The following is a 24,975-nucleotide window of genomic DNA, read 5'->3' as shown; positions in this document are numbered from 1 at the left end:
ATCCTTATTAGACCCTGGAACTAAAACAAGAAGTAAAACAGCTACCAAGGACATTTTGGGTGATTGGGGGAAGTTGGAACACAAGCTCTACATTAGATATCACTGTAATAATATTAAGCGACTTGGTGTGATCGTGGTAGGAGGATGGCCTTGCTTCTTAGGAGACAGATGCCAGAATACGTACGGTGGAGGTGTCATGATGTAGGCGATGTTCAAATGTTTCAGAAATATACAAAGAATACATCAAATATGGCAAAACGTTAATAATAAGTAGATCTAGGTAAAGAATAAATAAGCGTTTATTGTGGTATCTGTTTGTGTTAAGAGACCATCCCCAAATGTAAAACAAAGCTACTTTAGATTTTTTGCAAGCCCCTGGGTCATTGAACAGTGGTTCCACAGATGCAGTATAGCTTTGCGTATGCACCTGTCAACAGCTGGTGGAGGTGACCATGACTGGCACAGCTCAGCTCTCCTCCATGAGTCCCTCACATCCCTCAGCCAAGCTGGCCTGGGGGTGTCTTCCTGGCAGCAGTGGGAGGCCAAGAAAGGAAGAGGAAAAGGAACACACACTTCCAAGCTGCTGTTCACATCAGCTGTCCTGCTGTCCCGCTGGCCAAAGCAAGTCACATGGCCGAGCCCAGAGTCAGCACGGAAAGAGACGTCCAAAGACAGTGACATGGGGACACAAGCATTGTTAATGTAATCAACTTGCTGCGGTCGTGTTACTATCTTAACTTTTCAATGATTTTGAGATCTTTCAAAGTTAAAAGAAGGATGTACTAGAATGCTCTAGAGAAACAGGACCAATACAGAGATTTGTTGTAAGGAACTGGATCACATGATTATGGAGGCTGGAGGGATCCCAACATCTGCAACCAGTAAGCTGGAGACCAAGGAGAGCTGAGGGTGTCATTCCAGTCCGAGTGCTGGCAGGGTCAACACCCAGGAAGAGCGAATGTCTCAGTTCTCACCCAAAGGCAGGAAAGAACTGATGTCCCAGCTGAAGGTAGTCAGGCAGGAAGAGCCCCCCTCTTACTCACAGGAAAGTCAGTGCTTTTCATTCTATTCAGGCCTTTACCTGATAAGGCCAGTCCCACCATCCTCCCATTTTGAATGCTACTCTCATCCAAAACATCCTCGCAGAAACACCCAGAACGACGTTTGACCAAATATTTGGGCACCCGTGACCCAGTCAGCTTGACACATAAAATTAACCATCACCAAGGATGAAAGAAAAAGAAAGTCAATCTAATCATGCCACTCACCTGCTCAGAACTCTTCCCTATGCCCACTCACTGGAAGGCATGCATGGACAAGAATGTTCATTGCAGGGGGTGCCTGGGTGGCTCAGTCGGTTGAGCATTGGACTCTTGATTTTGGCTCAGGTCATGATCTCACAGTTCATGGGAGCCCCAGGTCAGCAGGGAGCCTGCCTGGGACTCTCTGTCTCCCCCTCTCTCTACCCCTCTCTGGTTGACACATGCTCTCTCTCGAATTTCAAAATAAATACATAAATAAACATTTCAAAAATTTTAAGAAATGAATGTTCACCACCGCTTTGCTAGTCAAAACCCCAAACTTGAGACCACCATGATGTCCATCAACATCATCATGGATGAGTATATCGTGATGTTTTCCTAACGTGGAATAATAGCGGCGGAAAAGGATGAACTGATATACACAACACCATGGATGAGTCTTATTGATGAGTGCAAGAAGGGAAAACTGCATGCTGCATGTTTCCAATTGCGTGACGCTCAGGAAGAAAGAGTTGCATCTACGGTGGTTATCCTGGGGAGCCTTTGTTGGGAAGGGACAGGAAGGAGCTTCCTGGGGCACCATAAATGTCCTACATCTTAATCTGGGTGGTAGTTACATGGATATATTCGTATGAAAAAATGTATTACATTGTACACTTAAGGGGCTCCTGGGTGGCTCAGTCGGTTAGGCATCTGACTTCGGCTCAGGTCATGATCTCACGGTTTGTGAGTTCAAGCCCCACATGGGGCTCTGTGCTGACAGCAAGGAGCCTGCTTGGGATTCTCTCTCCCTCTCTCTCTGCCCCTCACACTTTTGCATGCTCTTTCTCTCTCTCTCTCTCTCAAAAATAAGTAAATAAACTTAATAAGTAAATCGTACACTTACGACTTGAGGGCTTTATAAATTATAGTTCAGAAAATGCAAAAGCATACATGTGCACACACATACCAACTCTAAACACTTGGTTTCTTGGTTCCCCCTGAATGAGATCCAGACTCCTTAACACTCAATTCAATTCAATTGAGCACACGTTTCATTCTTCTCTCTCTAAAGGGCTGGGGACAGCAGGCACGGTGGCCTTCTTATCGCCCCCTGCCCAGTAGAGGTCCTTGATAAAAATGCATTGAATTCTCATGGGGACCTCAAAGGATGGGGACATTGAGTGCAGCTGGGCATCAGATGGGCTGTGGGGTGGCATCCCGGCCCCTGGGCTCCTTCCAAGCCCGCTTTGGTGACTGCGCAATGACTCCATCTTGCAGGGGTGACTTCGCCCCCGTCCTCCACAAGGCCCTCAGCCACCGCCCCCTTTCCTCAGTGTTATACACTTTACAGCCATTGTCAAACATAATGATTCTTACCCTGGAGAGAAATTGGGTTCCGTTTCATGTTTTATTGCCTCAAAAAGGACATTTTTTACCTTCCCGCAGCCCGTACCCAGCAGAAACAGGACGATAAATCTCAGCAAAGGTTTCCACTGAGATAGATGGTCTAGCAAGGAGACCACTGTGCTCTGGGCAGGGAGGAAAAATAAGCACTTGCACCTGCTTTGCTACCCCACACCAGTGTCTGGTCCCCAACACCCCCTGGCAGGCTTGGAGCTGAACACGAGATGGGGAGGGGGGGTGGTGCTCCAGAGCCCAAGGAGAGCCAGCTGATAAGAAAAATAGCTTGAACATCTGAACTTGCTTCTCCTCCAGGCTTGCCACCTTTACTCAGAAAAAGCCTCTAGCCCAAGAGTGGGAACGTAGATGGTTTGTCACACACTTATTGTGTGCAGGTTACGTGTTTTATCACATGTCATTTCCAGCAACCCTGTGCTGTGCAGGTGTGTGTTATCTCATTTTACAGATGAGAGGACTGAGGTTCATGGTGGTTAGACACGCCACTGGTAAGGAGCAAGCTGGAATTTGAACATGGGTTTCTTGGGAACCCGTTCAAGATGCTCCTGACCATGGCTTCTCCACAATTCCCTAGGAGCTGGCCCAGGAAACCAGAGAAACTTTGGGCAGATGGCAGCAGGAATCCCACAGCCACTGCTGGGACAGCCTATGCCCCAGCCTCCTTGAGGGGAGGCTCATTCCAAGAGCTCCCCTGCACGGCCAATAGGTAGACCAGCAACTGTGGGGATTTCCCTTGGGTCCCGTGTGATTTGGATGGACCTATTAGCATCCCCAGAGATGCTGAGGTCTTGCACAGGGTCACCCACTTAAAGACAGAATCAGGACTAAAATGTAAGACCCATGACTCCCAGCCCAGGGCCTTTCTTCTTCTTTCTTCCCCCACTTTTTTTTTATTGAGGCAAAATACACATAAAATTTATCATCTTAACCATTTTCAAGGGTACAGTTTAGTGGGATGAAATACATTCGTAATGTTGTGCAACCACCACCACCACCATCCATCTCCAGAACTCTTTCCATCCTGGAAACAAACTCTGCCCCCATTAAGAAATAACTCCCATGTCCTCTCTCTCGGCTTTGGCCGCCACCCTTCTATTTTCTGTCTCTTTGAGTTCGACTACTCGAGGTGCCTTAGGTAGGTGGAATCACACAGTGTTGGTCCTCTCATGACTGGCTTCTTTCAAAGGCCCAGCATGATGTCCTCTAGGTCCATCCACGTTGTGGAACCCATCAGAATGTTCTTCCTCGGGGCGCCGGGGTGGCTTCCAACTTCAGCTCAGGTCATGATCTCGCGGTTCGTGAGTTCCAGCCCTGCGTCGGGCTCTGTGCTGACAGCTCGGAGCCTGGAGCCTGCTTCCGATTCTGTGTCTCCCTGTCTCTCAGCCCTTCCCCTGCTCATGCTCTATCTCTCCATAATAAGTAAACGTTAAAAAAAAATAATAAAAAAAAAAAGAATGTTCTTCCTCTTCCAGCTGAATAATATTCCAGCACATCTATGGGCAACATTTGGCTTGTCCATTCATCCATCAATGGACACCTGGGGTGCTTCCGTATTTTAGCTCCTGTGAGTGCTAGCACTGTGAGTTCACTGCTGTGAGCAGTAACGTACAAACATCTCTTCAAGACCCAGGACTTTCTTCTCGCCTATCAGTCTGCCTCACTGGCCATCTCCCAGCTATTTATTATTATTCCTTTCTAACACGTGAAAATGTGTAGTGTAGCCATTGGGTTTTTAATAACAAGATCATGGAGTTGTAAAGTCTAGCACTCACCACATAAACCAGTCACATAGTATCACACACCGAATGATTCTGTTTATGTGAAATGTTCAGAATAGGCAAATCCAGAGCAACAGAAAGGAAATTAATAGCAGCCCAGGGAGTGACTGCGTGGGGGTACTTTGTTGGGGTGATGAAAATATTCGGAAAGTGGGGTCAGGATTGCACAACTCCGTGACAATGCTAAACAGCATTGACCCTTACACTTTAAGTGGGAAGATTTTACGGTATGTGAATTATATCTCAATAAAGCTGTTAAAAAATGTGTTAGACTCTGCCAGCCCATTTCCTTGCCTATAAACTAGTGACTTTGAGGACCATCTCATGCTGCCATCATAAAGCTGAGTTAATATGTAAAATCCTCCCCGTCCGATGTCCAGCACGTGGGAGGAACTTGCCACCTTCCTATAAGGATGATGTTCTCAAAAGCACCATTCAGTCATTAATTCATTCAACAAATACTCACTGAGTACCTGCTATGTTCTAAGCCAGCACTGCTCGATAGAATGTTCTCTGACCAAGGAAATGTTCTATCTCTACACTATCAAGTATGGAGCCACTAACCACATATGACTATTAAGTGCTAGTGTGACTGAGGAAATGGATTTTTTCTTTTCTTTTAATTAATTTACATTTTAATAATCACCTGTGGTGAATTTGGACAATGAAGTTCTAAGCAATGGAAATGAAGCAGCACCCAAACCAATATCCCTGTTCTCATGGAGCTGTCATTATGACTCACAAACAAGTATTTACAAAATGTAAGGCAGGAAAGAGCTATGTAGAAACATAGATGGAAGTGGGTGGGCTGAAAAGGAGGGGGTGGGGGCTATCTACACAGGGTGGTTGAGAAAAGCCTCTCTGAGCAGGTAACCCCTGAGCAGAGAGCTGAAGGAATGAGTGAGACTCACAGCTATCTAGAGGGAGAGAATTCTAGGCCGAGAGCACAGCAAGAGCAAAGGCCCTGGGGCAGGAAGTTGCCTGTTGAATTCAAGGAAGAGTCAAAGGGCCAGCGTAGCTGGAGGACAGGGGAATGGGGTGAGGGCAAAGGAGGAGTTCAGAGAGCAGGAGGAGAGCAAATCATGTGGGACCAGGGGCTAGGGGAAGGGACTTGGCGGGCCATGAGCAGGGAAGGGACATAACCAGCCTGCATTTTTGCACAACCCCCAGGCTGTTGGGCAAACAATAGACCGGAGGGGACAAAGGTGGCATGAGGGAAACCAGTTAGGAGGCCACGGCCATGCTCCAGGCGAGACTCAGTATGCTCCGACCAGGGCAGGGCAGTGGCCAGGTAAGAGGTGGTTGGATTCTGCTGGTTCTTTGGAGGGAGGGCCCACAGGACTTCTTGAGGGACAGCCTGTGTGTGAGAGGCACCGAGGACAGCTCTGGGGGTTTCCAGCACTGAGCATCTCAGACACTGGGGGTACTGTTCACGAAGGCAGGGAGACTGGGGTGGGAGTGCAGTTTGGGTCTGTTAAGTCTGAGAAGCCTTTTCAGGAACCGTGAGGATGGGCACAGGAGGTAGGAAGTTCCAGGGTCCCTGATCCACACTCCCAGGATGGTGGAGGGTCCAGGCCTGACCACAAAAACACTCCCTGAAGATGAAGAGCGGACAGAGGGAGGTAAGGAGAGCCATGTGTCCCTCCCCTGTGGGGAGGACGTAGCGTGGCCTTGCTTAGAGCAGAAGGTTGCAGGACGGCCTCACCACATCTACCATGCCTCTCCAGAGAAGCTTCTGCGGGGTTCTGGGGAGGCTGTGTGGCCAGGGCAGAGACCACTGCCGGGCAGATGAACGTGGACAGAGGCCTCTGAGGGGCCAGCACCCAGAGCTGGGGGCGTTGACATCTTGGCTGCAGGAGTGACGTGCCAAGCACCTGCTTTCTGGGGATTCCCTGGAGCTGGGAACAGACCTTGTCAAGGCTGAGAAGAAGGATCCCAAGAGGCTGCTTGCTTGATCCTGGGGAGGCTGGAGACGGAGGAGACCAGCCTGTATCCCGCTGGACACAGCACTTGAGGCAGCAGTGGGGGAGGAATGGAGAGTGAGTAGGTCAATGGCCTGGAAAGATAGAGCAAAGGCCCCTGCCCACGTCACCATCCACTGCCTGTGCAACTGGCTCCAGCTCGTGCTGAGACTAACTCTCCACCACAAGCCCTTGCAGGGACCGAACATGCCAGGGAAATGGACCTGGATGGAAACTTCCAGCACTGCAGCAGACCTGAAGACACCCCTCCACAGGGCAGCCTACCTCTTCCTCAGCTTCAAGGGCATGTATGCGTGCATTCAATTAACACACGTTTCCTGAGGGCCTACCACCAGCTGGTCACTATAGGCACTTGGGATACTTCTGCGAACAAAACAGACCAAATATGTTCCGCTGGTGGGGGTGGGGCAAGCAGGAACAGACAATAACTAAATAAAACATAGGAAGTAGGTAAATTGGGCAGCATGTTAGAAGAAGGTGCAGGCCTTGTAGAAAAAGAAAAAAAAGCAGAGTAGATTTAGGGGGTTGGGATTGGGGTGAGCAGTTGTCACTTTAAACAGTGAGGACAGAGGAGGCCTCTTGCAGAAGGTAATGCCTTCTAGATCCTTAGGCTGATGTAATAATTAAATTGACATAAGACAGATTAATGGGAGGAAAAGCTTCCTACTTTCAGGGGGACAGTGGAGGACCAGAGTGTCCTTCGTATACTGGCTGTTTCTTAAGTAACTTAAATTTGAAATGCTCCCTATGCCAACGTAGCATATCGTAGGGCAGGCTGCCCTGGACCCCATCAGCTCCTCCCCTGAAGCCACCCAGGAAACTTCACACATTAAAAGCTGAGTAGATGGCTATGGGGGAAGGAACTGAGTTAGTGGCTGAGTAGCTGATGGTCCTATATCACACTGAGCCCATCCCCTAGTCCTGAGAACAGTGGTGAGTCCCTTCAGGAGGCAGTGATGCAGGAGGGCTCCCAAAGTTAGGCCTCTGTTGCACAACCAGTCAGGTATTTCATGAGAGCAATCCTATGGAAACAAAAGATGGTTTGTTTTGTGATTGGAGCAAATCATAAACAAGTTCTGAGGGTGGCCACTTGAGAAGACTCCTAGATGTCAGGCTAGAAGCATTTTCAGATAGAGCGAGGGCAGGCAATGGCCATCTAACAGATTCTCCTGCTTTGCAGTTTGAACGCCTCGGGAGATTCTTCTGAGTGGCAAACACAGCAACAGGCACAAAGGTCTTCTATACGTGAGTTGTGGTGGTGGTTTCTCCGAAGTTTATATCAGGTTGTCAAGTTAGCTTGCATGGCTTTGGAGGAAAAAAAAAAGGCAGTATTAGTTTTCAATGATTCCATGTCAGAAGGGAGAAAAATTGAAAATATTAGTCTAGAGAGTTGTAGCCATTTGTTGGAAGAAACTAGATGAAATTAAGATCTAGTCCAGGGGCGCCTGGGTTGCTCAGTTGGTTGAGCATCCGACTTCAGCTCAGGTCATGATCTCACAGTCCATGAGTTCGAGCCTCACGTCGGGATCTGTGCTGACGGCTCAGAGCCTGGAGCCTGCTTCGGCTTCTGTGTCTCCCTCTCTCTCTGCCCCTCCCCCACTCATGCTCTGTCTGTCTCTCTCTCTCTCTCTCTGTCAAAAATAAATAAACATTAAAAAAAATTAAGATAAGATCTAGTCCAGTTTACAGGTAGAAAACAAAACATCAAAGACAATGAACAGCACTAGACTCTGATATTCCCAAGGGTGTGTTACAGATTTTTGCTGAAACACAATATTTCTCTCTACAGTCACTCCCATTTTTATCAGGGATAATAAAAGTAAGACAAATTTTCTTACCAATAGTCTCAATAAACTGGGTTTGATTATTTACATAAATGTGGCAAGAATATACATTGACCATACAGAATCTTTTAAACTGCTTTGCTAGAACTTCTTATAAGGAATCTCAGATCGGACTTTTAAAAGCTTCTCAAAGCTCAGAAGTCAAGCCAAGGATTGGACTTCAGGCTGTGCCTGTAATACCAACAGCTTTAGTGAATTCCTCTTCTCGAGGTCCCCAAAATACTCTGAGGTTCTTGCACCTGCCAAGAAGTGACCTTCCTTAATCACGTGGTAAGGCTGCTGGGAACCCTGTAAGCAAAGTGCCAGGGTGACTTTTCCAAGGGGTTTTATTGACTCTGTAAAGCCAGCCTTAGTTCCTTAAAGCTGTCTGGTCATATCTGAGTCTATGCATATCTCTCTCAAATATGACCTTCCAGACAAAGCCTTGGTAATATAACCATTGTTTCCAGTTGTGTCCTGTTACAAGGAGAACAGATTCTTAGCAAACCTATGCAAATCACCACATTGCCATAAAAATAAAAATACTCGGGGCACCTGGGTGGCGCAGTCGGTTAAGCGTCCGACTTCAGCCAGGTCACGATCTTGCGGTCCGTAAGTTTGAGCCCCGCGTCGGGCTCTGGGCTGATGGCTCAGAGCCTGGAGCCTGTTTCCGATTCTGTGTCTCCCTCTCTCTCTGCCCCTCCCCCGTTCATGCTCTGTCTCTCTCTGTCCCAAAAATAAATAAACGTTGAAAAAAAAAATTAAAAAAAAAATACTCACTGAGGAGTTTCTAAATTCTGGAGGGATCGGAACTCAGGAGGGAGAAAAAGATAAATGTTTCACCTTTGTTCACAAAGGCAGATTTTACCAAATTGCCCTGAGTCATAGACAGCTTGAGAGAAAAAGAGAATACGTTTTCCTTAAGTGGGGAAAAACAAAACATCTTTAAAAATCAACAATGTTTCAGCCAAAACAGCAATAAAACATTATTATCAATCGTCACCAGTTAAGTCAGCCTCAAAGAATTGATTCTTATCTATCTTTTGTTAGAAGTCATGAAGCCATTAGTTTCTCCATTAGGGATCTGTACATTATTACCCAAGTCGATGGTGTGATCTGAAAGTTATCAGAGATCTGTATTCTAGAGTCCTTGTCAGAGTCCTTCCGGGGAATGTCTCTTAAAAACAAAACACTTCCACAGGAGCAAGCCTGCAAAAGCATCATCGTAAAACAGTAACTTTCTCCAAATGACAAGACTGAACTACGCCGGTGGTTAAAGATCTGATTGGACTTCATTACGGTACAATAGAAAAGGAAGTTTGGCTATTTCTGTGACATACAACGCTTTAAGATGATAACTAGAATAATGACTGATGACATTATACCAGAACCTATCCGAGTTTTGGGAATTTCATACAATTTCTAGAACACATATTAATAATAGTCACCTGCAAAGTGTAACCTAAGAAGACTTGTCTTTGCTTATTTGACAATGCTTCCCATGTAACTTAATATACCAAGTAAGCCTAATTAGTGTAATCCTTGTGTAAGGACAGGCAACAAATCCTTTGAGATGTTCCGGGGACCCTCTGGAAAATCCCAAGTAATTCCTAGGTCAAAAGACTTTATTGAAAATTTAATTTGAAGGAAGTTTGTCAAAAATATCAAAAGATTTTAAAACACTTGGTCAAACAGATCATAGACCACTATGAAACAACTTAGTAATCCACGTACTCATGGTGACAAAGACTCTTCAGGTAAACACAGAAGGTTAACTAGTTGTAAGTAAAACTCAGCTCTTTGAATAGCAAAAACTCAATTGTCTTTTATTTTTTAAGTAATCAAAGGTCTGATTAAAAACAAGACATTATTTTGATAAAACAAATTCTTTGCCTTCAAGGCAAATTAACCAAAAAATAAAGAAAAGCCTTTTACAATCTCTTATCAGGAGCAGACTAATAGTCCAAGCAAAATTTTCCTTTGAGTGGATAAAAGAAAATTAGGTTCCAGTTTTACAAAAGTGCACCATGGATATTAAAGCTTATTTTTAAAATCCTTACAACAAATTCATTCAACTTTATCCTGCTTGGTCACATGTAAAACTCCTTTCCCCAGATTCCTTTTTCACAACCTTTTACAACTTTCTATTTCAGCTTGTCCCTTATTTTCTTTCCCATTCAGAAATAATCAGTTTCACCTTAAGACAAATTACTTTCTTTCCCTCAACAAAAATGCATCTCCATTCCCCATACCTTTCATTACCCAAAACACATAGCCTACATTCCTTGTATACAGATATGTTTCCCTTATTATTTTTAGTAGCTTTGTATTAGTAAGAATCCATGGCCCTTAGACACCTTAATTTCTAGTGGAAGCTAAAAAGCAAGCCATTGTGAGCTGCCTCTTATGCTAGCATTCTTTAGATTGGCAAATTTACGAATATGCTTCATCATTTCTAGAAGTGTGGGCTTCTTTGCAGTTTAATTTTTCAATGGGTCACAAGATCTGTTTGCGAATAGATCCTCTGTAGTAAGAGGTCAAATTTAAGTAACTTAGACTCGTGTAGCAATCAATGTTTTAGTATTTTATCTTACTTGGATATGATCTAGACATTCAGTGAATTCCTATCCCTTAATTTAACTTAGCAAAATTCTAAGGGTGGAAGTCATCAAAGAGATTTGGGAAACTATTTAAGGAGATGTATCATAAAACGATCATCGCGAAAACATTCCCCTGAAAATTCTTACCTCATTGAGACCTCTGTAATTCATGTTTTTCACAATCATACTTAGATCACCCATGATGATTTCATGAGACGTTAAAGCAGCTAACCATCATCTTAAGTTATGTCTCTTGCTGACAAATTTTGCAACAAAGACAACATAAGCTTATTTGACTTTCAGTAAATCTAAGTAAAATAAAACTATTATGCTTAATGGCGATAACTCTAAAGACAGGTCTGTGTTCATTAAACCAACAAACTTAAACAAGCTTTTATCTACCAAAAGCTATCCTAGGTCATGCCAACTTGCAAATCACTTGGGTTAGTTTCTATTATATTTCTGAGGTTTAGAAGCACTTAATTTATAAGCACTTATTTTTAAGCCAGTTACCTAGAGCTCTATAAATTAATTCTGGCAGTACAATCGGGAGGAAAAAAAATCTCAGATTTATAATGTCCATACATAGACATATGTAAACATATACCACAGAAACACCACAGCTTTGGTTCAAAAACTTTAGTCATGAGGCACCTGGGTGGCTCAGTCGGTTAAGCATCTGACTTGTGCTCAGATTCCGCTCGGGGTTCTTGAGTTTGAGTCCCACAATGGGTGAGCTCAAGCTCTGCTTCAGGTGAACCTCTTTTGCCTCTCTCTCCCTCTCCCTCTCTCTCTCTGCCCCTTGCTCACTTGTGCCTCTTTCGAAAAAAGCAAAGAAATAAAACAAAAACAAAAAATGCTCATCATGGATCAACCCTTGAGTGTTTGTATAATACAAAACACACCAGTCTACTATAAAACTCACTAGTTGAGAAACAATTGTGCCTCTAACTGGTAGAACAAGTTAAGACTATCTGCTTAAAAGATTCTTCTTACTAATATTTGTCAAGAAGACTTAAGATTTGTTTTTCTCCTTGACAAGTAATATTAAGGAAGCTATGGTCTCGAGTTTGGGCAAGAGAGTCCTTTTAACAGTTTGTATTTTTAAAAAGCCTCTTTCTCTCTCTCTCTTTTTCTTTTCTCTTCAGTCTGAGCAGAGTTTTAATGACCTCCCAGGGTGTTTACATTTCAAAGACATGGTAAGGTTTACACCTTCAAGGGACAGAAAAAGTATCCAAGGTCTTCCTTAGGACTTCTGCGTATATTTCTCTATTCTCAGATGTTGGGGGTAATTCCAACTTAAAATGTTCTTTCCTTTTCTTTTTTCAAAGTTTATCTATCTATATTTTGAGGAGGGGAGCAGCAGAGAGAGAGGAAGAGAGAATCCAAGAAGGCTCAGCACTGTCAGCCCAGAGTCCCATGTGGGGCTCGAGCTCACAAACCATGAGATAGTGACCTGAGCCCAAATCAAGAGTCCTACGCTTAACCGCCTGAGCCACCCAGGCGCCCCTCTTTCCTTTTCTTAAGTGCAGGACAACTGTTCTTCCAATGTCCTGAATATCTGCAAATGTCTGGAGGCAAATAAGAAAGGCTCTGAATGGATTTTTAGTTGCATTTCAGAGATCTGCTTTTATTTTTCTAAAGAGTCAAGTTGTAAATTAAGAATTGTTGATTTTCACTTTTTTTTTTTTTTTTTTTTTTTGGTCTTTATTCCTGCAAGGCATCTGCAAAGAACAGGGTAGACTTTTCCATCAGTAGGCTTAGGCATTGATGTGCCCACTGAACCACACTGTTTTGAGCTCACCTTTTATATCAGGGAGAAAATTTCCAGCAAAGACGGAAACTGAAAGATTTCTCTGTTTTGCTGCCCAGGGGACATGAATTCTTTGGGTGGGGGGTTGGGATGTATTCACAACGGACCTTACGTAGGAAGGCCTGAAGCTGGCAGATCCTGATTTTAAAGTCCAGCCAAATAAACCGTATTGTCCATGCCGGGTGCTTCTGTTAAATTTATTTCCTGGCTTTCTGCATTTGCATGAGTAACCTGTATACCCTGGGCCTAGAGATTAGGCTAGCTTGTTCTTTGTAAATCTTATAGGAAAAGGGGAGCTAAAATAAGCAGCTGATGTTTAAGGGATTTTCTAGAAAAGGTGGAGGAGTTTGGAGGTTAGGGGAATATGCTGAGGAGACAGGACCAAATTTTAAGAAGGGGAGTTTATGATGGTTGGGGACTTCAATTTTTGTTCTGATTTCCGTTCTTTCATCGTGTTAAAAAGGAGTCCCTAAGGCTAGCTGTTACATTCCTTTGTGTCTGCTTTTTAATTCGGTCTTTCCAAAGGTACCAATAAGAAGATTGTTTAGGATGACAGCTCTCTAAAAGAAAGGTTTTTTTCTTTCAAGCATGGGCAATTCAAGGGATCCGTTGGTCCTTTGGCCATTGGTGAGCCAGGTGTTATAATCATCCCAATAACAGCTCAAACCAATAAACCTTTCCACAGCTTAACCCAGGATGCAAGAGGCGTCCCACCAGGGAGTGCGAAAGATCCCGTCCTCACGAGATCCAGAAAGTTCTCACTCCCAGAGCTAGCCCAACAAAGCAGAAGTGGTAACCATGAGGGGCTTTGTGTCTATTTTTATTTTTTCTCTTTGTGAGTAACTTTTATTTTTATTTACAACAGAACCGGTGGCTCTGGTGCTCCATCTTTAGGGCCCATTAGCATCAGAATGCAGAGGGAAAGTCCACAGTGAAGTCCAACGCATCCAGCCCCCAGCCACAGCTCCGGAAGCTCATTGGCTCAGTCTGGTCCTAATTCCACCGCCAGCCACATCAGCTCCTCTTCATCCACCAGGTCCGAATAGAATCGATGATAGCAGGGCTCTGGGCACCAGTTGAAGGACAGAGTGACCCCACTCCTCCCGCCTGAGCCCCAGTTTTATAGGGGTCCTGCCTTCCCAGGTGGGAGGGGGCTCTGTTTTTAAATACCTGCTCCAAAACGCAGGCAATCACATGTCCCCACCCTCCCGCCCCCGCCAATCCCCCCATCAGCCTTTTGGTTTTTTGTTTGTTTGTTTGTTTTTGTTTTGTTGTTTTTTTTTTTAATTTTTTTTTCAACGTTTATTTATTTTTCGGACAGAGAGAGACAGAGCATGAACGGGCGAGGGGCAGAGAGAGAGGGAGACACAGAATCGGAAACAGGCTCCAGGCTCTGAGCCATCAGCCCAGAGCCCGACGCGGAGCTCGAACTCACAGGACCGCGAGATCGTGACCTGGCTGAAGTCGGACGCTTAACCGACTGCGCCACCCAGGAGCCCCTGGTTTTTTTTTTTTTTTAAGTTTATTTATTTTGAGAGAGAGGGAGAAAGAGTGCATGGGCACGCAGGGGAGGGGCAGAGAGAGAGAGAGAGAGAAAATTCCAAGCAGGCTCCACACTCAGTGCAGAGCCTGATACAGGCCTCAATCTCACTAATCACGAGATCGTGACCTGGGCGGAAATCAAGAGTCGGATGCTCAACCAATTGAGCCACCCAGGCGCCCCGATCCCCCGCCCTTTTGGACAGAATAGAGTGACTTACCAAGCCAAAATTCCCCCTCCCCATCCCCCGCCCCCTCGAACTTTTATTTTCAAATACGCATGCATCCTCTGGCTAGGAGAAACCAGAGAGAACATTCTCCCTGGTCAAAAAGTAGACAAAAGGAAACAATGAACATCTGGGAGGAAAAAGGATCACTGGTAAATAAGTGTACTCATCACCAAATCTTCACCAGACTCTCCACACCCAAGGAAATAATTCTACAAGTATTTTCCCCTATGAATCTAAATTCAGAAAAAGAAAGATCCCTGCAGGCAGAGATCCTAGAGACTGACGTGATGAGAATTCTTATCTTGTCAGAAGTACCAGGATTTCTCAGCTCCAGCAGCCCCCCGGGGCGAGTGGTGTCCAGACAGTGAAATCTCCTGGCTGGCTCACCAAAACTGTAGGGGAGGAAAACCTCCCTTCTTCCTTCTAGATCGTTAGGGTGGTCTAATAATTAAATTGACACGAGACAGATTAACAGGAGAAAAATAAATTTAAAATAAATAATAATACGAGGGGCACCTGGCTGGCTCAGTCTGTAGAGCATGTGAGTCTTGACCTTGGGGTCGTGAGTTCCAGCCCCACGTTGGGCGTAGAGCCCAACAGGGAGGACCAGAGTGTCCTTCATGCACCGGATGTCTCTTAAGTAACTTTAATTGAAAACAATCAATATGCCCGAGTGGCATCTTTTGGGGCGGCCTGCCCTGAATCCATCAGTAATATTTGAACGCATACCTGGAGGAGGTGAGGAAGCGGCTCCTTCCCGGGGGCACCCCTTCTCTTTCATCTCTCACCTCCTTCCTCCTCCTTTCCCTATCCCCATGCCTTTCCCCAGCCCCTCTCTCTTATCTTCTCCTCTCCTATTTCTTCTCCCTTCAAAGAGGCCAGACGGAAAGCATGATGGGGAGACAGGGAGGAGGGGGAACAGAGAGAGAAAAGGAGAGCAGGGAAGAGACCTGCCCTCTCATGACACCCCCCCCCAACCTGGGCAAGGGGTCTCTCTGTGTCCCCCAGAGGAAGGGAAAGGACTGGAGCATCAGTGGGGTCCCTGGGCGGGGGCGGGGGGAGTTCTTGTCCCCAGAGAGGGCCAGAGAGGCTTTTCAGAGAGCTAAGACACATTGTTTGCAGGGAAGGGGAGACCCGTGGCCTGTCCGCCCTTCTACAGCATGGCCAGGTAGAGAAATGGGAAATAAGCCACGGACTGTGGCCAGAGCCTGGTGGATTTTCTCTGCCACCTGCTTATGTGGATGGGGGGAGGGCGGAGGGGGGTCTGCTCTGGGGCTTTGTCTCAGTGGAGACAGTAGAACAAGGAGCCCCCCCCCCCAATCTGGGAAAGAGGCCTCACAAAGACCTCGCCAACTGCCGAGGGCCACCCCAAGACCACCCCTCCCACAGGTAACCACCAGACCCTGACACTGCAACCCAAGACCGAGGGCGGGGGCAGGGGAAGGTGCAGACAGAGCATTGTCTGCCGAGAGGTGGTAGGTGCCCCAAGCAGCTCTCTGGCTTTACTATTATTCCAAACTGGCTGCCACATCTTGGCACTTGTTTAGGAAAAATCCTAAATTCTACATTTTATACACAAAATGGGAGAAGAGGGGGCGCCTGGGTAGCTCAGTCAGTTAAGCATCTGACTTCAGCTCAGGTCACAATCTTGTGGTTCATGAGTTCGAGCCCCGCGTGGGGCTCTGTGCTGACAGCTTGGAGCCTGCTTTGGATTCTGTGTCTCCCTCTCTGTGCCCCACCTCTCTCTCTCTCTCTGTCTCTCTCTCTCAAAAATAAATAAACATTAAAAAAATTTTTTTAATAGGAGAGGAGAGGTTGGCTGACATCCTTTACACTTCCTGCCTGGACACAGTGCACAAGATGGGGTGGGTGGTTTAACCAGGCCTCCCCGCTTCCCCAGGGGATGGCCACAGGCTGACATTGGGCCTCTCCAGGTGGATCTACGCAGACCATGCTCACTGCCAAGGGGAGGCAGTGGGCTGAGGAAAGCTTGACAGTTTCCTTCTGCCTATCTGGAGGACTGACAGGATTTTGACTCATCAGGAAGCCTCACAGCCCTGGCCGGCCCACCCAGCCAGGTCTCATTAACTCGTCTGGGCAGGGGCAGGTCCACTTGAAGGAGCCCATAAGCCCCCAAGGCTCTCTGCCAAGGACAGAGTTCTGGTTGGCTGTGGCTGCTGGGGTCCCCAGAGGCCCCACTGCCCCTGGCAGGACCCCCACTCCCACACCCCGGCACTTCCCCAGACAGAAAGCAGGTAGCAGAGGGGGAGGGGGAGGGCTGGGGGCGATTTCAACTAGTCAGACACCTCAGTGCACTGGGGCGCCCCTGAGGACGGGTCTCTCTGGCCTGGGGAGAGGTGTTGGGGAGGATGGAGGGGTGGGAGGCAGGGGTTGGGGGGTGGTGGGAGGACCAGGAAGAGAAGACACTGAGGGGTCTCAGGGCCTGGCCTGCTGTCTCTGATGTTTTCACCGGCCAATACATGCTGAGCAGCATCAGGAGGCAGGGGAGCCAGCGGGGTCCTGGCAGGCTGTGTCCTTGGGGAGCTGGGAACAAAGAGAATCATCACCGTGGCAACCATGTTCTTTCTGCTGGAGGGAAGAGGCCTGGGTGAGGCACTGTTGTCACCGTGCCCCATCCTGGGGCTGGAAGGAGAAGCCAGGGGTGGCTGGCTGACAGGTCAACTGCAGCAGAAGAGAACATGTTCTGTCACGGCAACAGGAGACACACACGAGAGAGACAAGGACACGGCTCTCTCCTGGAGCATGACAGCCGGGAAATGGGGATGGTAGGAAATACTTCCTAGAGTCGTTGTCAGAATTTGCTTAGTGTGTTTTTGCGAAGTTCTTAGAACAGTGCCTGGCACCATATGGGCCCGGTGAACATCTCATCATGATGAGTATCACGAACTTCTCTACGTCTGGCAGTGGATGCACTGTGTGGGAGGTACGCTATCTGAGTGTGTATGTGTGTGTGTGTGTGTGCATGCGCTCACTGTATTTGGGTTGCACATTGTGTCCGTGTGTATGTAAGTTGCCTGGCGGGTGTGTAGTGTGGGGCGTGTGTATATTGTGTGTTGCCTGTGGTGTGCACTGTGTGAGTTGGGGGGTTTGTGGGTCTTGGAGCATACATGAATGCTCTGCCCTTTAATTGGTTCAGATTGTAGGAAGACCAGCCTCCAGGGCCCCCTCTGTTCAGGGCATGGCCAGACCCATCATGTGGATAAGTTCTGAGCTGTCCACCCTTTTCCGCAGGAGCCCCTCGTCAGCCAAAATGACCAGGAAAGCCAACTCTGTGGGGCCAATCCGGGGACCCAAGAGGACCGGTTTCCCAGGGGATTGCTCCACCTTGGGGAAAGGTCAGAGAAAAGAAGGGAGGGAGTTCAGGGGTTCTGGCTGCCCCACAGCGTGCCTAGCAGAGTGGCCCCTCCAGCCCTCCTGGACCTCCTGACCAGGGTCAGGCCACTCCCAGGCCAAGACTGCAGCATGCCCCAGAGACCAGAAGGAAACCTTCACCGGCTCTGCCGGAGGGACAAGAAGCAGGAAGAAAGGCTGGGGGTGATGGGCCAACAGCCCTCTGTAAAAGATGAGGCGTGGAAGGAGAGCTGAGCTGAGTCACGGGCTGTGCGGGGAGCAGGGGAGGGGCAGGCAGGGGCAGGAGGGGAGCTCTCCCAATACTGGGTACTTTGGAGGTGAGCTAGGCCTGGAGCCAAGATTAAGCTAGAAATTAGACACTTTCTGGAGAGTGGCTGTGGGGTCAGGACACTCACAATAGGAATTGTTTCCTCCTCCCTACCTCCCTGAGCAAACCAAACACTTGTGCAACTCTGCAGGGAAAAGGCCTTTAGCGGGGCGTCTGGGGGAGCTCAGTCAGCTGAGTGTCAGGCTCTTGATTTCAGCTCAGCTCATGATCTCACAGTTCCTGGCATCGAGTCCTGCATTGGGCTCTGCACTGATAATGTGGAGCCTGCTTGGGATTCTCTCTCTCTCTCTCTCTCTCTCTCTCTCTCTCTCTCTCTCTCTCTCTCCCCTTCTCTCTCTCTGCCCCTCCCCTGCTAATATGTGTGTGTACGTGCCCCTTTCTTTCTCTCTCTCTCTCAAAATAAGTAAACTTAGGAAGGAAAGGAAAGGGAAGGAAATGCCTTTTGCATCTCAGATAGATCAGGTGCTGCCCTTCTCTTCCTCATCACTTCCTGCATCCTGGCATCTGCCAGACCCAAGGAGCTCAGCGAGTACTCCATGCTCTGGCCTCAGGCCCTTGCAAGTGTTTCTTCCTCTGCCAAGTACCCCCCACCCCTACTCTTCCCACCAGTTCCCACTCACCCTCCAGCTCTCAGCTGAGAAATCACCTTGAGTTGGGAGCTTTCTAAGACCCCTCTCTAAGACTACCCCCAGCTGCAGTAGCTGCCCCTCTGTGCTCCCAGAGACCCGACTTCTCCCCTCTCCTAGCACATATAACTCGTGTTGTAATTGCCTTGTGCCTGTGGGCTCCTTGAGAGAAGGAACCATCTCCTATTTATTTCTTTATCTATAATGCCTGGCAGAGTGCCGGGAACATGGAGCCCTCAAAAATATTGGCTCAGTGAATGCATGGGTTTTTGGGCAGACGGATGAATGGGTAGATGCATTTCTACAATGAGGTTTTGCATTGTGGAAAATATGCTTTCAACTTATGCTGATGGCATCCCTTTCGGCGCTTAGATAATTCCCTAGATGACATTACCAAAATATGACCACTGAGTTCCTCTCCCACACATGCGCCAGAGAAAGCCAGAGTTCAGCAGAGTTCAGAGGCAGAGGAGAGGATTGACACTTTGGAGCTGCAAATTTGCAAGTCACAACCCAATGCCCTGAGTTATAAGGAGGAGCAGCCAGAGTAGAAAAGGGAGCCATGCAAGGCAGCCCAAACCATCCAGTCACCCAGACAGGGCCTAATGGGTGGGAGGTTCTAGAAGCCCAGCTGCCCACCCTGCCCACCACTATTCATAGATCTTGAGCCTAAGGCCAGGACATGGCACCCTTCAAGGTCAGCAGAATTAACATGTAACAACCAAGCACAGACAAATGTACCATCTTCAGAGATGGTGGGTCAGTGTTGCAGAAAAGAAAGGAGATCAGGTGTTTCCTGCATCCAAATAGAGCGCACAGTGGCTCTTGGGCTGAGGGGCACATCTGAAAGTTTCTCCCTGGGGTTGGAGAGTCATATCTAATCAACCATGCTGTAACTTGCCTCTTATACACAAGGAATGTTCCTCCTCTGCTGTCCTGGAGAGAGGGACCACTGAGTCTGACAGCATGAGCATCCTTGTTGCTTAGGAGCGAGGTGGACCTTGCTCTGGGCAGGGAGTACACCCCAGGCTCATCCCTGCTCAGAATTAGACACCTCCCAGGGCATGACTCTGCTGGTTCCATACTCAGCCGTGACCTCTGGGGAATTCCCAGCCCAAGTATCCTAGATGGTGGGTGACTAGGAGTCAGGGTCATTGGAAGGGCCTTTTCTCAGTGTAGATTAATAGCTTGGTGTATCCGGTAAGAATAACATTCAGCTGCAAGTATCAGATCACCATGAACTAGAACCTCAAACACACAGGGTCTACACTCCCATATACAAAGTCCAGATGTACTAAGTCAACTATATATCAATAATTTTTAAAAAAAATTTAAAGAAAGTCCAGACATAGACAGTAGATGGCTGATAGGGTCTTCCCGTGAAGTCATCAGGGATCCAGGATCTTTCTGTTTCTTCAGGGTTGCCTCTAAGTCCAAGATGGCTACTTGTGCTCCATCTATCACAACTACATTTTGGCAGCAGGAAGGAGGAAGGGAGAAAAGGGGCAAAAGGGACACCCTCTCTCTGTTAACGAGACTCCCTAGAAGCCCAGTCTATCACTTATGCTTACTTCTCACTGGCCCCAACTTAGTCACATTGACACATCCATCTTTGGGGACTTCAATTGGTATAAATTCCTTCGAGAGCCTTGAATAAACTGAGGACACGGAGAATCTGAACTTGCACGTCTAAGAGCAGGTCCTGGGCCCCAAGGAGTCCCAGTCTCAGCCATCAGTGGTCTTCTGTCTTTGCCAAAATCACGCAGCTAGTAAGTGAAAACGTCGAGACGAAACCAGCTCTGCCTGTCACTGTTGCTCATGCTCTTAGTTAATAGATGACACTGTTTCCTTGAGTCTCTGCTCAGCCTCACCCTTACCAGCCATGTGGCCCCAGTCCTCTGAGCCTCAGCTCCTATGCCTCTAAAATAGGAATCATATTAATGACCTACCCAGTCAGGTGGCTGACTTGTGGGGCAAGACAGATAATGCATGTAAACAGAAGGCCGAGATCATGTATGTATCAGATCAAGAAGTCAGGGATCTGAATCTGTTTAATCTTGAGTTGAATTCATAAGAAAGTTGCTGGGCCCTGATGCCACCTAGGTATTGTCACAGACTTTTTTGATGGAAGAGTCCGTTCTGTAGCAAATAGGGAGGAGGCAGCAGGGCCCTCTGGAAAAGTCTGTTCTACAGTGCAGTGAAGGGGGCAATGGTCTAAAGTCCTTATCTCCAGGATATCTATGCAGGATCTGGCACTTCTCTTCTCCAAGATATTCTGAGAGTCTGATGGAGCCCCCTCCCCCTCCTCTGTCTCTGGCCCAAAGCCCTGGCCCCATGACTGTCAGCTGGTCCAGAGAAGAGCAGTCCACAGAATGAGGTTGCCCATTGCCATGGAAACAAAGGCCAGAGCCCAGCACCCTGCAGCTCCCAGGTATATAGCAGATGTGCTGCCTCTGGGTTCTAAGTCCCCAGACAGCCCTTCTACCCACATGCGTACCCCCCATTCCCTCCACCCACACACACACACACACGCACGCACACACACGCACTCCCAGCAACCAGCTGGCTGACCCAATGGACTGGCAGCCATTCAACTGGGCTGTCCCAGAGGACCACGTTTCTCTAGCTGGTGGAAGACTGGCTCTCTGGCCAGAGAAGCTGGTCCCTGTGGCGAAGGACAGCAAAGGGCAAGGCTAATGAAAAGGGGTAGAGACAGGCCACTGAGGACAATCGTTGGCTATCACACACGTGAAGCCATCCCCTTGGGCCAACACACAGAGGAAAGTCACGTGGCCATGTGTATAAGCCACATGCCAGCAGAGGCTCTGGCCCTTCAAGAGACAAATGGGTTTTGCAACTTCAGTATCATAACGGGTCCAGACAAAGATCATCGGTAGATAAACAATACATTCACACAGTCTTGCAACGTCTCTAAGGATTACTTACTCATCATGAAAAGGAAAAGGCAGCTTTCCAGTGGAGAAATCTGGCATATGTCACCTTGACCAAGTGATCAGATGTAGGGTCCCCAAAAAGGGACAAACTAACATCATGTGCCTTTTCAAGTGATGCATGAATGGGTACACGACATGTCTCATGCGTATTCTCGCTGAACCAAAGCAAGGGAAGAAACAACCATGCATATTCATACCATGGGGCATTTTACAAGACATCTGATATGGACTCTTCAAAATGTCAATTACAAGAAAGACCAAAAAAAAAAAAAAAAAAAGACTAGATTAAAGGAGACTAAAGGCACACAACAATTAAATGCAGAGCATGATCCTCAGAGGGGGAAAGAGCTATAGCAGACAATTTTAGAACAATTGGGGAATCTGAATATGAGCACTTCATCAGATAACATTATTGGACTGGTGTTAAAGTCCTGGGGTATGATAACTATATCATTATGGTAATGTTGGAGAAGGTCCTTGTTCACACGCTTGTGCTGATGTATGTGGGGACGAGGCATTGTGATGGCTGTGAGCCACCAATGTCAAGAAATAAAAGCTGCCAAGGTCAAGAATCAGTGTATCTGTGTGAAGGACTTGCTGCTGATGTTGGATGGGCTTGCTCTTTCAACATTTCTGTCGGTTTAAAATTTTCAAAATCTGAAAACAAACATTCAAGAGGAAAAGACTCTTCATTTTTTTTAAAATGTTTACTTATTTTTGAGAGACAGAGCACGAGCAGGGGAGGAGCAGAGAAAGAGGGAGACAGAATCTGAAAGAGGCTCCAGGTTCTGAGCTGCAGCACAGAGCCCAACGCGGGGCTCGAACTCATGAGCCATGAGATTATGACATGAGCCGATGTCGGAAGGTTAACCCACTGAGCCCCCCAGGCGCCCCTAGGGAAAGACTCTTTAAAAGGAGTCGAATGACTCCATAGCCCCCGTGATTCTTCTGGGCATTTCTGCGGGGCATTTTCCCCCGGTCACTCAGGCTCCAAGCTCCGGCTTCACCCAGATTAGTTGTTGGTGGACCATCTTGCCATCCCACATGGCATTTCCAGGTTTATGGTAGGTCCCCCTCTGCATTTTTGTGGGATAATGCCAGCCCCCACCCCCCGGAGCTTTATGGTGTATTAGAGGTCTGGAGGGTAGAGGAGGTGGGCAGGGTGGAAAAGTTAGTACCTGGCATCTTCTTAAACCTGTGTGCTTCTCGCCATCCTCACCACTCACACACCTGCAGCTTCTGCCACATGGCTTGACTGTCCACTTGAGTCCCTCTCTCCTCCCACCCTTGTTCTCTTCTCCTTATTTTTCTCTTCTGCCCTGGGGCTTTGGTATCTCTCTGAAGGACTCCTGCTGGCCTGAATTCCAAGGACCAGCACAAGCTGGTCCAAAAAAGGCTCCCCCGTAACCTTGACACCCAAATTCCTCTTGGTGAAGCCACGTTTAGTCTTCTGTACCTGAAACTCAACCCTTTAAGGAAACTCAAGACCCCCACCCCAATATTAGTAATAAAAACAGCTACCAGGCTTTGAGCTCAGACCACATGCCGGCCCCCGAGCCTGGTACTTGGAATATATCACCTCTAACATCCCCAACTGCCCCACAGGGTGGGGGGCACTAAGGAATCTGAGATTCAGGATGGTTGATGAACCAGCCAGCAGCTTCCCAATCTGGGCCTATTAAGATGCTTTCCAACTCAGGCGAGTGTTTCACAGGCAGAGCGTGCACGGCTCACCAGAGGGCACACGACTACTCAGATAAACGGAGGTGAGGCTGGGACACAGGAGGCTCACCTCCAGGCCTGTGCCCTCATCTGCTGGCCCAAACTAGACACCACTCCTCCTGCAAAATGACGAAGGCCTACTCTTGCAGGTGATAGCTGGAGAGACGCTCATGGGGCAAAGAAGCCAGGGTAGCCCCAAGTTTGGGGAGTCCGCAGTGGAGACCAGCAGATGGCCACGCATCCATTCTGGTCACTCTGGGTGGGGCAAAGGAGACTGCAGGCTGGGCCGGGTCAGCTGAGACTCAAGCTGTGAGGAGTGTCTTTGGGGGGCGGGGGGAGGGCCCTGGGTAGGTAAGTTGGTTAAGCGTCTGATTTCCTCTCAAGTCACGATCTTGCGGTTTGTGAGTTCTAGCCCCGAGTTGGGCTCAATGATGACAGCTTAAAGTCTGCTTCAGATTCTGTGTCTCCCTCTCTCTCTGCCCCTCCCCTGCTCACACTCTATCTCTCTCTAAAAAATAAATAAACATTAAAAAAAGAAAAAGAAGTGTCTTTAGGTCCCAGGCCTTGGGTAGAGTGAGCAGGTGGAGCTGGGAAAGGATTTGAAAGGACAGGGACAGTGGGGAGTGGACAGAAGTTAGAGGAAGAAGGCCCAGGACAATGGGTCGGCTCAGGGGCCCCCAGTCCAGAGTATGGGTCCTGGGCATCAGGGGGCTACTGGGGTGCCTCACCCAAAGTGGCAATGGCCACTCCTCCCCACTTCCGCCATCATCTCCTGACTCCCTCCCCAGCCATCCCCAGGAATCTAGCACCTCTATCTCCCTCCCAGCTCCAAGAAAGCCAGGGGCCCCTAGGGAAACAAACTTGAAAAGAGACTGGAAATTTAATCAAAAGTGGCAACAATGAACTGTGCCTAGAAGCCAGGAGGCCATTGAGTTGCAGGCAATTGGAGGCAGCAGCAGCGGAGGGCTGAGGCCTGGGAGGCCAGGCTAGCAGGAAAGGGCACGGGTGGAGGGAAGGGGAAGGGAGAGGCCAGCTTGGCCCCACTGGCTACCCAGGGGAGGAGGCTGGGTACCAGAGGAAGGCCCACGCTCCTGGGCCCCCAGGGAGGGATTAAATCTAGACCTGCATTTCTTCTGAAATGCAAATGCACGTCACCTCGGTCTGGGAGAGCTGGGGGATGTGCCCAGAGAACCACCGTTCTTTCAGATAGCCATCCCAAGAAGAAGATGCTGCTGTGTCCATTTTGCAGGTAACAATACTGAGCTCCGAGAGGTTGAGTAACCTGCCAAAGGCACACAGCCAAAGGGCCATGGACTCCAAAGCCCGAGCTGGGCCGACACGGGCGTCTATTTTGAACTTATTGTCAGAATGGGTTCCCTTCAAGCTCTTGCCGCCAAGACAAGGTGGGTGAAGTGGGAGACAGAGGGCCCCCTGAGTCCCACAGCCAGGTCTGAGCAAACGTGAGCACAGCAGGTGGGGGCAGGTAGACCCAGAGACAGGAAGGTAGGAATAGGGAGGCCTCTCCGGGGCTGGTATGGAAGGGGA

The 24,975-nt window shown here is 48.1% G+C and overlaps 1 protein-coding gene across 1 annotated transcript in view; it reads right to left on the bottom strand.

The window, feature by feature from the left end:
* Nucleotides 1-4,069: 4,069 nt before the first annotated feature.
* Nucleotides 4,070-24,975, bottom strand: part of UBIAD1 (UbiA prenyltransferase domain containing 1) — a 106,825-nt gene continuing 85,919 nt past the window's right edge. Inside the window, exon 2 of the mRNA XM_040461224.1 lies at nucleotides 4,070-7,728. Coding sequence (XP_040317158.1) covers nucleotides 7,703-7,728 — 26 coding nt within the window. The 3' untranslated portion in view covers nucleotides 4,070-7,702. The remainder of the gene's footprint in view (nucleotides 7,729-24,975) is intronic.

Source organism: Herpailurus yagouaroundi, unplaced genomic scaffold (assembly GCF_014898765.1).
Source record: "Herpailurus yagouaroundi ecotype Mexico unplaced genomic scaffold, PumYag 77, whole genome shotgun sequence".
Classification (NCBI taxonomy): Eukaryota; Metazoa; Chordata; class Mammalia; order Carnivora; family Felidae; genus Herpailurus; species Herpailurus yagouaroundi.
Note: the sequence above shows the minus strand (reverse complement) of the source record. Positions and strands in the feature narration are given on the sequence as shown.